General features: G+C 48.8%; 1 protein-coding gene across 1 annotated transcript in view; it reads left to right on the top strand.

Moving 5' to 3' along the window:
- Positions 1-237: 237 nt before the first annotated feature.
- LOC140382508 (sorting nexin-14-like) overlaps positions 238-17,149 on the top strand; it is a gene marked incomplete at its 3' end in the record, with an annotated part of 53,697 nt that continues 36,785 nt past the window's right edge. Inside the window, exons 1-14 of the mRNA XM_072465919.1 lie at positions 238-374; positions 2,035-2,155; positions 2,251-2,324; positions 4,152-4,230; positions 4,314-4,357; positions 5,355-5,442; positions 5,547-5,631; positions 5,758-5,914; positions 6,368-6,443; positions 8,550-8,594; positions 8,718-8,798; positions 8,958-9,072; positions 10,526-10,681; positions 14,974-15,098. Coding sequence (XP_072322020.1) covers positions 238-374; positions 2,035-2,155; positions 2,251-2,324; positions 4,152-4,230; positions 4,314-4,357; positions 5,355-5,442; positions 5,547-5,631; positions 5,758-5,914; positions 6,368-6,443; positions 8,550-8,594; positions 8,718-8,798; positions 8,958-9,072; positions 10,526-10,681; positions 14,974-15,098 — 1,383 coding nt within the window. The remainder of the gene's footprint in view (positions 375-2,034; positions 2,156-2,250; positions 2,325-4,151; positions 4,231-4,313; positions 4,358-5,354; positions 5,443-5,546; positions 5,632-5,757; positions 5,915-6,367; positions 6,444-8,549; positions 8,595-8,717; positions 8,799-8,957; positions 9,073-10,525; positions 10,682-14,973; positions 15,099-17,149) is intronic.

The following is a 17,149-nucleotide window of genomic DNA, read 5'->3' as shown; positions in this document are numbered from 1 at the left end:
TGTCCTGTTCTGGTCCGGTATGTCCTGTTCTGGCCCGGTATGTCCTGGTCTGGCCCGGTATGTCCTGGTCTGGCCCGGTTCTGGAAGTGTGTGTATAATTATTTTGTGTTTTTATTACCAAAACTTTTATTGTTACACTGAATGTGTCATTTATTTCTTGTATTTGAACTTTGTGAACAACAGAGTCAAAATTCATGGCCTTCATGGTGTCATTGTGTGTCCAGGTCCTCCTAAACCATGGCTGGGCTGCTGGTCCGTCTGAAGCTGCTGGAAAAGGCTCTGAAGCTGGACGTGCTGCGGGAGGCGGCGCAGCAGTTTCCTCTCTCCTGCTTCCTCATGGGGGCGCTGCTCACACTCACCCTGCTGCTCAACAGGTGACACGCCCCGAGAATTACAGCCTCTGGTCAGGGTGGAGACAGGGGGAGACGAGTGTCTCTGGTCAGGGTTGAGACAGGGGGAGACGAGTGTCTCTGGTCAGGGTGGAGACAGGGGGAGACGAGTGTCTCTGGTCAGGGTGGAGACAGGGGGAGACGAGTGTCTCTGGTCAGGGTGGAGACAGGGGGAGACGAGTGTCTCTGGTCAGGGTGGAGACAGGGGGAGACGAGTGTCTCTGGTCAGGGTGGAGACAGGGGGAGACGAGGGCCTCTGGTCAGGGGAAGGTCTGCAGTGCTTTATAAAAGTGGTGTAATACCCTCTGCAGACAGTAGATGGAGCCAAAGCCCAGTCAGTCCCTGTGGAAACAGCAGAGATCAAATGTGATTTAGTTCTAAAACATGTGATGCCAAACTAAAGGTACAAGAACAGTTCTGTGACCGTCCCAGCAGCCAATCAGATTGCTCCGTGTCATTTCTTTTAGGTTCTTCTCATGTACCTCCACAGCCTTATGGTCTTTTTGGTTCTTCTCATGTACCTCCACAGCCTTATGGTCTTTTTGGTTCTTCTCATGTGCCTCAACAGCCTTATGGTCTTTTTGGTTCTTCTCAGGTACCTCCACAGCCTTATGGTCTTTTGGGTTCTTCTCATGTACCTCCACAGCCTTATGGGCTTTTTGGTTCTTCTCATGTACCTCCACAGCCTTATGGTCTTTTAGGTTCTTCTCATGTACCTCCACAGCCTTATGGTCTTTTAGGTTCTTCTCATGTACCTCCACAGCCTTATGGTCTTTTAGGTTCTTATGTGCCTCAACAGCCTTATGGTCTTTTTGGTTCTTCTCAGGTACCTCCACAGCCTTATGGTCTTTTGGGTTCTTCTCATGTACCTCCACAGCCTTATGGTCTTTTTGGTTCTTCTCATGTACCTCCACAGCCTTATGGTCTTTTAGGTTCTTCTCATGTACCTCCACAGCCTTATGGTCTTTTAGGTTCTTCTCATGTACCTCCACAGCCTTATGGTCTTTTTGGTTCTTCTCATGTACCTCCACAGCCTTATGGTCTTTTAGGTTCTTCTCATGTACCTCCACAGCCTTATGGTCTTTTTGGTTCTTCTCATGTACCTCCACAGCCTTATGGGCTTTTAGGTTCTTATCATGTGCCTCAACAGCCTTATGGTCTTTTTGGTTCTTCTCAGGTACCTCCACAGCCTTATGGTCTTTTGGGTTCTTCTCATGTACCTCCACAGCCTTATGGGCTTTTAGGTTCTTCTCATGTGCCTCCACAGCCTTATGGTCTTTTTGGTTCTTCTCTGGTACCACCACAGCCTTATGGTCTTTTAGGTTCTTCTCATGTACCTCCACAGCCTTATGGTCTTTTAGGTTCTTCTCATGTACCTCCACAGCCTTATGGTCTTTTAGGTTATTCTCATGTACCTCAACAGCCTTATGGTCTTTTAGGTTCTTCTCATGTACCTCCACAGCCTTATGGTCTTTTTGGTTCTTCTCATGTACCTCCACAGCCTTATGGTCTTTTAGGTTATTCTCATGTACCTCCACAGCCTTATGGGCTTTTAGGTTCTTCTCATGTGCCTCCACAGCCTTATGGTCTTTTTGGTTCTTCTCAGGTGCCTCCACAGCCTTATGGTCTTTTTGGTTCTTCTCAGGTACCTCCACGTCCTGATGGTCTTCTGGTCGTTCTTGGCTGGACTTGTCACGTTTTACTGCTCCCTGAGTCCAGACACTCTGCTGCCGAGCGTTTGGTTCTGCTCCAGACCTCGACACACGGTCAGTTTAGCAGAACCAGAACCATTAAACAGAACCAGGACCAGTTTAGCAGAACCTTTTGGACTCTGCTGGTGTAAAAGTGTGTTTCTCGCCAGCGTCAGGAGCCGGAGCTGTTCCCGTCTGGACTCTGCTGTGCCGTTTGTGGGAAGAACAAGTGCAAAAGACACCGGTATGTTGGGACCTGCAGGTCATTCACACGGGTCATTAACACGGGTCATTAACACAGGTCATTAACACAGGTCATTCACACGGGTCATTAACACAGGTCATTCACACGGTTCATTAACACGGGTCGATTAACACAGTTCAATAACACGGGTCATTAACGCGGGTCAATAACACAGGTCATTAACGCGGGTCATTAACACGGGTCATTAACACGGTTGATTAACGCGGGTCAATAACACAGGTCATTAACGCGGGTCATTAACGCGGGTCATTCACACGGTTCATTAACACGGGTCGATTAACACAGTTCATTAACACAGTTCAATAACACGGGTCATTAACACGGTTCATTCACGCGGGTCATTAACGAGGGTCAATAACACGGGTCATTAACGCGGGTCATTAACGCGGGTCATTCACACGGTTCATTAACACGGGTCGATTAACACAGTTCATTAACACAGTTCAATAACACGGGTCATTAACACGGTTCATTCACGCGGGTCATTAACGAGGGTCAATAACACGGGTCATTAACACGGTTGATTAACACGGGTCATTAACACGGGTCATTAACACGGTTGATTAACACGGGTCATTAACACGGTTGATTAACACGGTTCATTAACACAGTTCATTAACACGGTTGATTAACACGGTTCATTAACACAGTTCATTAACACGGTTGATTAACACGGTTCATTAACACGGGTCATTAACACGGTTGATTAACACGGTTCATTAACACAGTTCATTAACACGGTTGATTAACACGGTTCATTAACACGGGTCATTAACACGGTTGATTAACACGGTTCATTAACACGGGTCATTAACACGGTTGATTAACACGGTTCATTAACACAGTTCATTAACACGGTTGATTAACACGGTTCATTAACACGGGTCATTAACACGGTTGATTAACACGGGTCATTAACACGGGTCATTCACATGGTTGATTAACACGGTTCATTAACACAGTTCATTAACACGGTTGATTAACACGGGTCATTAACACGGTTCATTCACGCGGGTCATTAACGAGGGTCAATAACACGGGTCATTAACACGGTTGATTAACACGGGTCATTAACACGGTTGATTAACACGGGTCATTAACACGGTTGATTAACACGGGTCATTAACACGGTTGATTAACACGGTTCATTAACACAGTTCATTAACACGGTTGATTAACACGGTTCATTAACACGGGTCATTCACATGGTTGATTAACACGGTTGATTAACACGGGTCATTAACACGGTTGATTAACACGGGTCATTAACACGGTTGATTAACACGGGTCATTAACACGGTTGATTAACACGGTTCATTAACACAGTTCATTAACACGGTTGATTAACACGGTTGATTAACACGGGTCATTAACACGGTTGATTAACACGGTTCATTAACACAGTTCATTAACACGGTTGATTAACACGGTTCATTAACACGGGTCATTCACATGGTTGATTAACACGGTTCATTAACACAGTTCATTAACACGGTTGATTAACACGGTTGATTAACACGGGTCATTAACACGGTTGATTAACACGGTTCATTAACACAGTTCATTAACACGGTTGATTAACACGGTTGATTAACACGGGTCATTAACACGGTTGATTAACACGGTTCATTAACACAGTTCATTAACACGGTTGATTAACACGGTTCATTAACACGGGTCATTAACACGGTTGATTAACACGGTTCATTAACACAGTTCATTAACACGGTTGATTAACACGGTTCATTAACACGGGTCATTCACATGGTTGATTAATACGGTTCATTAACTTTGTTTGTTCCTCAGGCCGACGCTGCGTTTAGAGAACCATCAGCCCTGGTTAGATCTGAAGGTTCACTCCAAAGTGGACTCTTCCATTGCAGAGGTGAGGTCAGGGGTCACAGGTCAGGGGTCACAGGTCAGGGGTCACAGGTCAGGGGTCTCACGTGCTCCTCTGTTCTTCTGCAGGTGTTCGAGCTGGTGCTGGAGAACTTTGTGTTCCCCTGGTACAGGTGAGAACTGTAGAGCGCTGAAGGCTGTGAGTCGTTATTTACAAGACTAAAGCAGGACTAAAGCAGGACTAAAGCGGGACTAAAGCGGGACTAAAGCGGGACTAAAGCGGGACTAAAGCGGGACTAAAGCGGGACTAAAGCGGGACTAAAGCGGGACTAAAGCGGGACTAAAGCGGGACTAAAGCAGGACTAAAGCGGGTCTAAAGCGGGACTAACGCGGGTCTAAAGCGGGTCTAAAGCGGGACTAAAGCGGGACTAAAGCGGGACTAAAGCGGGACTAAAGCGGGACTAAAGCGGGACTAAAGCGGGTCTAAAGCGGGTCTAAAGCGGGACTAAAGCGGGACTAAAGCGGGACTAAAGCGGGACTAAAGCGGGACTAAAGCGGGACTAAAGCGGGACTAAAGCGGGACTAAAGCGGGACTAAAGCGGGACTAAAGCGGGGACTAAAGCGGGGACTAAAGCGGGGACTAAAGCGGGGACTAAAGCGGGGACTAAAGCGGGACTAAAGCGGGTCTAAAGCGGGTCTAAAGCGGGACTAAAGCGGGACTAAAGCGGGACTAAAGCGGGGACTAAAGCGGGGACTAAAGCGGGGACTAAAGCGGGGACTAAAGCGGGGACTAAAGCGGGGACTAAAGCGGGACTAACGCGGGACTAACGCGGGTCTAAAGCGGGTCTAAAGCGGGTCTAAAGCGGGACTAAAGCGGGTCTAAAGCGGGACTAAAGCGGGACTAAAGCGGGACTAAAGCGGGACTAAAGCGGGACTAAAGCGGGACTAAAGCGGGGACTAAAGCGGGGACTAAAGCGGGGACTAAAGCGGGGACTAAAGCGGGGACTAAAGCGGGGACTAAAGCGGGGACTAAAGCGGGACTAAAGCGGGGACTAAAGCGGGTCTAAAGCGGGTCTAAACCGGGACTAAGCACGTTTAAAGCAGTACATTTGTGTGTTGGCGCCTCACTGTGGCCACGTCCCTCACTGCAGTTGTACATTTGTGTTTCAGAGACATCTCGGATGATGACGACTGTGTGGATGAAATCAGAATGACCTTCAGGTTCTTTGCCTCAGTCCTGGTCCGCAGAGCTCAGAAGGTGATGCAGCGTCTGCCATGATCCCATGTTCTAATGCGTGTGAAGGGGCCCCTCCACAGATCCGACCTGTAACTCTTGTGTAAACACTTGTGTCTCTGTCTCAGGTGGATGTTCCTGCTGTTTTTGCAGATAAAATGATGAAAGCTGCAATGAAACACCTCGAGGTTGTGACTGCAGCCAGAGAGAAAGGTCTAAACCAGGACTAAACCAGGACTAAACCAGGACTAAACCAGGACTAAACCAGGACTAAACCAGGACTAAACCAGGACTAAACCAGGACTAAACCAGGACTAAACCGTAGTACTTGTGTTCTAGTCTCTCGTGTGGAGGATCTACAAAAAGCCGCTCTGTTGGAGTACGGTTCTCAGCTCCACTTCGCCCTCCGCAGTCGCAGAGAGGAACTGCAGTACCTCAGGACTCTCACTCAGATGCTGTTCCCCTTCGTCCTCCCTCCAAAGGCCACGGACTGCAGGTGTGTCAGATGCCCCTCCTTGTGTCAGATGCCCCTCCCCTGTGTCAGATGCCCCTCCTTGTGTCAGATGCCCCTCCCTGTGTCAGATGCCCCTCCTTGTGTCAGATGCCCCTCCCTGTGTCAGATGCCCCTCCCTGTGTCAGATGCCCCTCCCCCTGTGTCAGATGCCCCTCCCTGTGTCAGATGCCCCTCCCTGTGTCAGATGCCCCTCCTTGTGTCAGATGCCCCTCCCTGTGTCAGATGCCCCTCCCTGTGTCAGATGCCCCTCCCTGTGTCAGATGCCCCTCCCTGTGTCAGATGCCCCTCCCTGTGTCAGATGCCCCTCCTTGTGTCAGATGCCCCTCCCTGTGTCAGATGCCCCTCCCTGTGTCAGATGCCCCTCCCTGTGTCAGATGCCCCTCCCTGTGTCAGATGCCCCTCCCTGTGTCAGATGCCCCTCCCTGTCTCCTGCAGGTCTCTGTCTCTGCTCTTGAGGGAAGTCATGGCTGGATCTGTGTTTCTCCCGACGATGGACTTCCTGTCTGACCCAGTGAGGAGCGTTTGTTCATTTGTCTGTCATGTCTGTGTCATGTCTGTGTCATGTCTGTGTCATGTCTGTGTCATGTCTGTGTCATGTCTGTGTCATGTCTGTGTCATTGTCATGTCTGTGTCATTGTCTGTGTCATGTCTGTGTCATGTCTGTGTCAGTGTCATGTCTGTGTCATGTCTGTGTCAGTGTCTGTCAGTGTCATGTCTGTGTCTGTGTCATGTCTCTGTTATGTCAGTGTCATGTCTGTGTCATGTCTGTGTCAGTGTCATGTCAGTGTCATGTCTGTGTCTGTGTCATGTCTCTGTTATGTCAGTGTCATGTCTGTGTCATGTCTGTGTCAGTGTCTGTCAGTGTCATGTCTGTGTCTGTGTCATGTCTCTGTTATGTCAGTGTCATGTCTGTGTCATGTCTGTGTCAGTGTCATGTCAGTGTCATGTCTGTGTCTGTGTCATGTCTCTGTTATGTCAGTGTCATGTCTGTGTCATGTCTGTGTCAGTGTCATGTCTGTGTCAGTGTCTGTGTCATGTCTGTGTCATGTTTGTGTCTGTGTCATGTCTGTGTCTGTCATGTCTGTGTCATGTCAGTGTCATGTCTGTGTCAGTGTCATGTCTGTGTCATGTCTGTGTCTGTGTCATGTCTGTGTCATGTCTGTGTCTGTGTCATGTCTGTGTCATCTCTGTGTCATGTCATGTCAGTGTCATGTCAGTGTCATGTCAGTGTCATGTCAGTGTCTGTGTCATGTCTGTGTCTGTGTCATGTCTGTGTCATGTCAGTGTCTGTGTCATGTCTGTGTCATGTCTGTGTCATGTCTGTGTCATGTCTGTGTCATGTCTCTGTCTGTGTCATGTCTGTGTCATGGCTGTGTCATGTCTATGTCTGTGTCATGTCTATGTCTGTGTCATGTCTGTGTCTGTGTCATGTCTATGTCTGTGTCATGCCTGTGTCATGTCTGTGTCTGTGTCTGTGTCATGTCTGTGCCATGTCTGTGTCATGTCTGTGTCATGTCTGTGTCTGTGTCATGTCTGTGTCATGTCTGTGTCTGTGTCATGTCTGTGTCATGTCAGTGTCATGTCTGTGTCATGTCTGTGTCATGTCTGTGTCATGTCTGTGTCTGTGTCATGTCTGTGTCAGTGTCATGTCTGTGTCATGCCTGTGTCTGTGTCATGTCTGTGTCATGTCAGTGTCATGTCAGTGTCATGTCAGTGTCATGTCAGTGTCATGTCTGTGTCATGTCTGTGTCATGTCTGTGTCATGTCTGTGTCATGTCTGTGTCATGTCTGTGTCATGTCAGTGTCATGTCAGTGTCATGTCTGTGTCATGTCTGTGTCATGTCTGTGTCATGTCTGTGTCATGTCTGTGTCATGTCAGTGTCATGTCAGTGTCATGTCAGTGTCATGTCTGTGTCATGTCTGTGTCATGTCAGTGTCATGTCTGTGTCATGTCTGTGTCAGTGTCATGCCTGTGTCTGTGTCATGTCTGTGTCTGTGTCGTGTCTGTGTCATGTCAGTGTCATGTCAGTGTCATGTCAGTGTCATGTCAGTGTCATGTCTGTGTCATGTCAGTGTCATGTCAGTGTCATGTCAGTGTCATGTCTGTGTCATGTCTGTGTCATGTCAGTGTCATGTCAGTGTCATGTCTGTGTCATGTCAGTGTCATGTCAGTGTCATGTCTGTGTCATGTCTGTGTCATGTCTGTGTCATGTCTGTGTCATGTCTGTGTCATGTCAGTGTCATGTCTGTGTCATGTCTGTGTCATGTCTGTGTCATGTCAGTGTCATGTCTGTGTCATGTCTGTGTCATGTCTGTGTCATGTCAGTGTCATGTCAGTGTCATGTCTGTGTCATGTCTGTGTCATGTCTGTGTCAGTGTCATGCCTGTGTCTGTGTCATGTCAGTGTCTGTGTCTGTGTCTGTGTCATGTCAGTGTCTGTGTCTGTGTCGTGTCTGTGTCTGTGTCTGTGTCATGTCAGTGTCAGTGTCTGTGTCTGTGTCATGTCAGTGTCAGTGTCACTGTCAGTGTCATGTCAGTGTCATGTCTGTGTCATGTCTGTGTCATGTCAGTGTCATGTCAGTGTCAGTGTCAGTGGTTCTGATGCTCGTCTCCTCAGGACACGGTGAACCTGTTGGTGCTGCTCTTTGTGGACGACGCTCTGGTCAGTTTCACTTTTTTCTCAAGTATTTTATTCGATCTCATGAAAAACAACAATCGATTTAAATCAAAGACATTTGTTTGAATAAGTTCATTTCATTTGTGACTTTGTTTCATCGTGTTTCAGCCTGAAGCGTCCTATGAGCCTCCGTCGCCTCTCGTCCCGTTTCTCCACCGCTTCAGCACCGCCTCCGACAAGAAGTGTTCTGTGAGTCATCCCTGTCTGCCCCGCCCACCTGTCTGCCCCGCCCACCTGTGTGTCTGCCCCGCCCACCCGTGTGTCTGCCCCGCCCACCCGTGTGTCTGCCCCGCCCGCCAGTGCCTTTGCCCCGGGGCGGCTGTGGCAGTGATACCTCGTGTGTTTCAGGTGCTGAAGCTGGAGCTGAAGCAGATCCGAGAACAACAGGATCTTCTCTTTAGATTCATGAACTTCCTCAAACAAGAAGGAGCTGTTCACGTCCTGCAGTTCTGCCTCACTGTCGGTAATACTACTGACAATACTACTGACAATACTACTGACAATACTACTGACAATACTACTGACAATACTACTGACAATACTACTGACAATACTACTGACACAATACTACTGACAATACTACTGACACAATACTACTGACACAATACTACTGACAATACTACTGACAATACTACTGACAATACTACTGACACAATACTACTGACACAATACTACCGACACAATACTACTGACACAATACTACTGACAAAATACTACTGACACAATACTACTGACACAATACTACTGACACAATACTACTGACACAATACTACTGACAATACTACTGACAATACTACTGACAATACTACTGACAATACTACTGACAATACTACTGACAATACTACTGACAATACTACCGACACAATACTACTGACACAATACTACTGACACAATACTACTGACACAATACTACTGACACAATACTACTGACACAATACTACTGACAATACTACTGACAATACTACTGACAATACTACTGACACAATACTACTGACACAATACTACTGACACAATACTACTGACACAATACTACTGACACAATACTACTGACACAATACTACTGACAATACTACTGACAATACTACTGACACAATACTACTGACACAATACTACTGACACAATACTACTGACACAATACTACTGACACACATACTACTGACACACATACTACTGACACACATACTACTGACACAAAACTACTGACACAATACTACTGACACAATACTACTGACACAATACTACTGACACAATACTACTGACACAATACTACTGACACAATACTACTGACAAAATACTACTGACAATATACTACTGACAATATACTACTGACACAATACTACTGACACAATACTACTGACACAATACTACTGACAAAATACTACTGACAAAATACTACTGACAAAATACTACTGACACAATACTACTGACACGCATACTACTGACACACATACTACTGACACACATACTACTGACACAATACTACTGACACACATACTACTGACACAATACTACTGACACACATACTACTGACACACATACTACTGACACACATACTACTGACACAATACTACTGACACACATACCACTGACACAATACTACTGACACACAATACCACTGACACACAATACTACTGACACACAATACTACTGACACACAATACTACTGACACACAATACTACTGACACACAAATACTACTGACACACAAATACTACTGACACACATACTACTGACACACATACTACTGACACAATACTACTGACACAATACTACTGACACACATACTACTGACACACATACTACTGACACAATACTACCACTAGTACTTGATCTGCTGTGGTTTGATCAGAAAAGTGTGTCTGATAAAGCAGAAATCAGGATTCTGTGTTTGTTTGTTTGTTTGTTTGTTTGTTTCAGAGGAGTTTAACGACAGGATCCTTCAGCCTGAGCTCTCAGACTCACAGCTCATGTTGCTTCACTCCGAGGTGCTTCACATTTATGAGACGTACTGTTTGGACGAGAGCGTGGATAAGATCAGCTTCGACTCCAGCATCATCGAGCAGATCTGCAAAAGTGAGTCCACTCTGTCGTCCAGGAAACACCTCGTCTACACTTGACCCGTCAAGAGCCTCATCTTGGATCATCCGGCGATGATCCAAGATGATCCAAGATGATCCAAGATGATCCAAGATGATCCAAGATGATCCAAGATGATCCAAGATGATCCAAGATGAATCGATTCTTTTTTAGAAGACTAAATTCACGTGATGAAAAGATTGGTACTAATTTAGACTCGGGTGAAGCACATTTATGTTTAATCTTCATTTAATTATGGCTCATGATGATTGTTCTGCTCATGAATTCATGTGTCACATGATGATTGTTCTGCTCATGACTTCATGTGTCTCATGATGATTGTTCTGCTCATGACTTCATGTGTCTCATGATGATTGTTCTGCTCATGACTTCATGTGTCTCATGATGATTGTTCTGCTCATGACTTCATGTGTCTCATGATGATTGTTCTGCTCACGACTTCATGTGTCTCATGATGATTGTTCTGCTCATGACTTCATGTGTCATGATGATTGTTCTGCTCACGACTTCATGTGTCTCATGATGATTGTTCTGCTCATGACTTCATGTGTCACATGATGATTGTTCTGCTCATGACTTCATGTGTCACATGATGATTGTTCTGCTCATGACTTCATGTGTCACATGATGATTGTTCTGCTCATGACTTCATGTGTCACATGATGATTGTTCTGCTCATGACTTCATATGTCTCATGATGATTGTTCTGCTCACGACTTCATGTGTCTCATGATGATTGTTCTGCTCATGACTTCATGTGTCTCATGATGATTGTTCTGCTCACGATTTCATGTGTCACATGATGATTGTTCTGCTCATGACTTCATGTGTCACATGATGATTGTTCTGCTCACGACTTCATGTGTCTCATGATGATTGTTCTGCTCATGACTTCATGTGTCACATGATGATTGTTCTGCTCACGACTTCATGTGTCACATGATGATTGTTCTGCTCATGACTTCATGTGTCACATGATGATTGTTCTGCTCATGACTTCATGTGTCACATGATGATTGTTCTGCTCATGACTTCATGTGTCACATGATGATTGTTCTGCTCATGACTTCATGTGTCACATGATGATTGTTCTGCTCATGACTTCATATGTCTCATGATGATTGTTCTGCTCATGACTTCATGTGTCACATGATGATTGTTCTGCTCATGACTTCATGTGTCTCATGATGATTGTTCTGCTCACGACTTCATGTGTCTCATGATGATTGTTCTGCTCATGACTTCATGTGTCTCATGATGATTGTTCTGCTCACGATTTCATGTGTCACATGATGATTGTTCTGCTCATGACTTCATGTGTCACATGATGATTGTTCTGCTCATGACTTCATGTGTCATGATGATTGTTCTGCTCACGACTTCATGTGTCTCATGATGATTGTTCTGCTCATGACTTCATGTGTCACATGATGATTGTTCTGCTCATGACTTCATGTGTCACATGATGATTGTTCTGCTCATGACTTCATGTGTCACATGATGATTGTTCTGCTCATGACTTCATGTGTCACATGATGATTGTTCTGCTCATGACTTCATATGTCTCATGATGATTGTTCTGCTCATGACTTCATGTGTCACATGATGATTGTTCTGCTCATGACTTCATGTGTCTCATGATGATTGTTCTGCTCACGACTTCATGTGTCTCATGATGATTGTTCTGCTCATGACTTCATGTGTCTCATGATGATTGTTCTGCTCACGATTTCATGTGTCACATGATGATTGTTCTGCTCATGACTTCATGTGTCACATGATGATTGTTCTGCTCACGACTTCATGTGTCTCATGATGATTGTTCTGCTCACGACTTCATGTGTCTCATGATGATTGTTCTGCTCACGACTTCATGTGTCACATGATGATTGTTCTGCTCACGACTTCATGTGTCTCATGATGATTGTTCTGCTCACGACTTCATGTGTCACATGATGATTGTTCTGCTCATGACTTCATGTGTCTCATGATGATTGTTCTGCTCATGACTTCATGTGTCTCATGATGATTGTTCTGCTCACGATTTCATGTGTCTCATGATGATTGTTCTGCTCACGACTTCATGTGTCTCATGATGATTGTTCTGCTCACGATTTCATGTGTCACATGATGATTGTTCTGCTCATGACTTCATGTGTCACATGATGATTGTTCTGCTCATGACTTCATGTGTCACATGATGATTGTTCTGCTCACGACTTCATGTGTCACATGATGATTGTTCTGCTCATGACTTCATGTGTCACATGATGATTGTTCTGCTCATGACTTCATGTGTCACATGATGATTGTTCTGCTCATGACTTCATGTGTCACATGATGATTGTTCTGCTCATGACTTCATATGTCTCATGATGATTGTTCTGCTCATGACTTCATGTGTCACATGATGATTGTTCTGCTCATGACTTCATGTGTCTCATGATGATTGTTCTGCTCACGACTTCATGTGTCTCATGATGATTGTTCTGCTCATGACTTCATGTGTCTCATGATGATTGTTCTGCTCACGATTTCATGTGTCACATGATGATTGTTCTGCTCATGACTTCATGTGTCACATGATGATTGTTCTGCTCATGACTTCATGTGTCACATGATGATTGTTCTGCTCATGACTTCAAATCAAATCAAATCAAATCAATTTATTTTTGTAAGGCCCAAAATCACAACAACAGTTTCCTCTGAGGGCCACAGGGAGAAATGAATCAACAATGTCTGTGGTGGCGAGGGACGATGTCCCAGAGTCCTCTGTCCTTAGACTCTCCTTCTCGGCCAGGAAAAACTACAAAAAAAAAAAAAAAGCGTAGAAACCTGGAGGAGTTCCAGTGAAGGAGAGTTCATGTGTCACATGTGTTGGACTTTTATCTGAGATGAGTTAAAGGTGGAATGGACGATTTTTTCCAGCAAATGTTTTATCATATTTCCTCGTGTCGTGGATAAGTCATTTGTCCTGCCACGTGTCAATCATAAAACGCACCTGTCGCTCACCTGCAGCCGCGTCAGGCTCGTCCCCACGTTTCCGCGTGCCTAAGCGCATGGATCTATCATAATATAGTTCCCTCAGTGTACGGGGCAAAATGAAGACGGAGAAAGACAGTTGGAGCTGACGCAGAAGTGGACAGAAATCTACGGGAGACGAGAGATGTGATGTGATCCGTTGCGCTAATAAACAAACACACGTGTGTGTTGTATCAGTCCACACGGGGGAGTGGCATGTGCACGGGGAGTGGCATGTGCACGGGGGAGTGGCATGTGCACGGGGGAGTGGCATGTGCACGGGGGAGTGGCATGTGCACGGGGGAGTGGCATGTGCACGGGGGAGTGGCATGTGCACGGGGGTGTGGCATGTGCACGGGGGAGTGGCATGCGCACGGGGGAGTGGCATGCGCACGGGGGAGTGGCATGAGCACGGGGGAGTGGCATGCGCACGGGGGAGTGGCATGAGCACGGGAGTGGCATGAGCACGGGGGAGTGGCATGAGCACGGGGGAGTGGCATGAGCACGGGGGAGTGGCATGAGCACGGGGGAGTGGCATGAGCACGGGGGAGTGGCATGCGCACGGGGGAGTGGCATGCGCACGGGGGAGTGGCATGAGCACGGGGGAGTGGCATGAGCACGGGGGAGTGGCATGAGCACGGGGGAGTGGCATGAGCACGGGGGAGTGGCATGAGCACGGGGGAGTGGCATGAGCACTTCCGCCTGCGTTCTCAAATCGCCGAAAAATCGTCCATACCGCATGGTTCATCGCGGTTGCCACGGTGATGCACTGGAGCATTTTTAATTCCATTTTTTTCACACCACGAGCGATATTCAAGATGATGATGACATTTGCCTTTGTTTAGCTAATTAACCCTAATTATGATTTAAGGGCAGCAGCGAAGGAGCTTCTGAAGTGAAGCAACAAGCTGCTCCTGCTTCATTCAACATCATTGTTCCTTTGGTTCCTCATTGTTCCTTTGGTTCCTCATTGTTCCTTTGGTTCCTCATTGTTCCTTTGGTTCCTCATTGTTCCTTTGGTTCCTCATTGTTCCTTTGGTTCCTCATTGTTCCTTTGGTTCCTCAGGCTCAGCTCAGGCAAAGGAAACAGTTCAAACTGGAATAAATGTGAAGAAACCTTAGCTCGGTTTAATGCCAGACTCTGTCTGTGTCTGATGAAAGGTCCTGGAGAACCAGGTTCTTTGGGTCCTTAGAGCGCCTGAAGAACACTAAGTGTATAACTTGTGACCTGGTTCCTTCCGTTGCAGTTGCCATGGCGCCGCACACGGAGGTGATGCGTCTGCAGAAGATGACGTGTCTGTTTGAGGCGTATGAACACGTTCTGTCTCTGTTGGAGAATGTTTTCACCCCAATGTTCTGCCACAGCGACGAGGTAGGGCCTCTGACTCGCTCTGACGCGCTCTGACTCGCTCCGACGCGAACCGACTCGCTCCGACGCGCTCTGACTCGGTCTGATGCGCTCTGACACGCTCTGACTCGCTCCGACGTGCTCTGACTCGCTCCGACGCGCTCTGACTCGCTCCGACGCGCTTTGTCTTGCTCTGACGCGCTCTGACTCGCTCTGACTCGTTCTGACGCGCTCTGACTCGTTCTGACGCGCTCTGACTCGCTCCGACGCGCTCTGACTCGCTCCGACGCGCTTTGTCTTGCTCTGACGCGCTCTGACTCGCTCTGACTCGCTCCGACGCGCTTTGTCTTGCTCTGACGCGCTCTGACTCGCTCTGACTCGTTCTGACGCGCTCTGACTCGTTCTGACGCGCTCCGACGGGCTCCGACGCGCTCCGACGCGCTTTGTCTTGCTCTGACGCGCTCTGACTCGTTCTGACGCGCTTTGTCTCGCTCTGACGCGCTCTGACTCGCTCTGACGCGCTCTGACTCGCTCTGACTGGCTCCGACGCGCTCTGACTGGCTCCGACGCGCTCTGACTGGCTCCGACGCGCTCCGACGCGATTTGTCTCGCTCTGACGCGCTCTGACTCGTTCTGACTCGCTCCGACGCGCTCCGACTCGCTCTGACTCGCTCTGACTGGCTCCGACGCGCTCTGACTGGCTCCGACGCGCTCTGACTGGCTCCGACGCGCTCCGACGCGCTCCGACGCGCTCTGACTCGCTCTGACTCGCTCTGACGCGCTCTGACTCGCTCTGACTCGCTCTGACGCGCTCCGACGCGCTCCGACGCGCTTTGTCTCGCTCTGACGCGTTCTGACCCACTCTGACTCGCTCTGACCCGCTCTGACCCACTCTGACTCGCTCTGACTCGCTCTGACGCGCTCTGACTCGCTCTGACGCGCTTTGTCTCGCTCTGACGCGCTCTGACCCACTCTGACTCGCTCTGACGCGCTTTGTCTCGCTCTGACGCGCTCTGACCCACTCTGACTCGCTCTGACCCGCTCTGACCCACTCTGACTCGCTCCGACACGCGCCGACGCGCTCCGACGCGCTCTGAATCGCTCCGACGCGCTCTGACTCGCTCCGACGCGCTCTGACTCGCTCCGACGCGCTCTGACTCGCTCTGACGCGCTCTGACTCGCTCTGACGCGCTCTGACTCGCTCTGACGCGCTGTGACGCGCTCCGACGCGCTCCGACGCGCTCTGACTCGCTCCGACCCGCTCTGACCCGCTCTGACTCGCTCTGACCCGCTCTGACCCACTCTGACTCGCTCCGACACGCGCCGACTCGCTCCGACGCGCTCCGACTCGCTCTGACGCGCTCTGACTCGCTCTGACTGGCTCCGACGCGCTCCGACGCACTCTGACTCGCTGCTACGCGCTCTCACTCGCTCTGACCCGCTCTGACCCGCTCTGACTCGCTCTGACGCGCTCTGACTCGCTCTGACGCGCTCTGACTCGCTCCGACACGCGCTCTGACTCGCTCCGACACGCGCCGACGCGCTTTGTCTCGCTCTGACTCGCTCCGACGCGCTCTGAATCGCTCCGACGCGCTCTGACTCGCTCTGACGCGCTCTGACTCGCTCCGACGCGCTCCGACTCGCTCCGACTCGCTCTGACTGGCTCCGACGCGCTCTGTCTCGCTCTGACGCGCTCCGACGCGCTCCGACGCGCTCCGACGCGCTCCGACCCGCTCCGACCCTCTCCGACTCGCTCTGACTCGCTCTGACGCGCTCTGACGCGCTCCGACGCGCTCTGACGCGCTTTGACGCGCTCCGACGCGCTCCGACGCGCTTTGACGCGATTTGTCTCGCTCTGACGCGCTCTGACTCGCTCTGACGCGCTTTGACGCGCTCTGACTCGCTCTGACGCGCTCTGACGCGCTCTGACTCGCTCTGACTCGCTCTGACTCGCTCTGACGCGCTCCGACGCGCTCTGACTGGCTCCGACGCGCTCTGACTGGCTCCGACGCGCTCTGACGCGCTCCGACGCGCTCCGACGCGCTCTGACGCGCTTTGTCTCGCTCTGACGCGCT

Source organism: Eucyclogobius newberryi, unplaced genomic scaffold, assembly GCF_026437365.1.
Source record: "Eucyclogobius newberryi isolate DKJ021-1_F unplaced genomic scaffold, fEucNew1.0.hap1 SCAF_100, whole genome shotgun sequence".
In the NCBI taxonomy this organism is placed as follows: Eukaryota; Metazoa; Chordata; class Actinopteri; order Gobiiformes; family Gobiidae; genus Eucyclogobius; species Eucyclogobius newberryi.
This window is presented reverse-complemented; position numbering and strand designations above follow the sequence as displayed.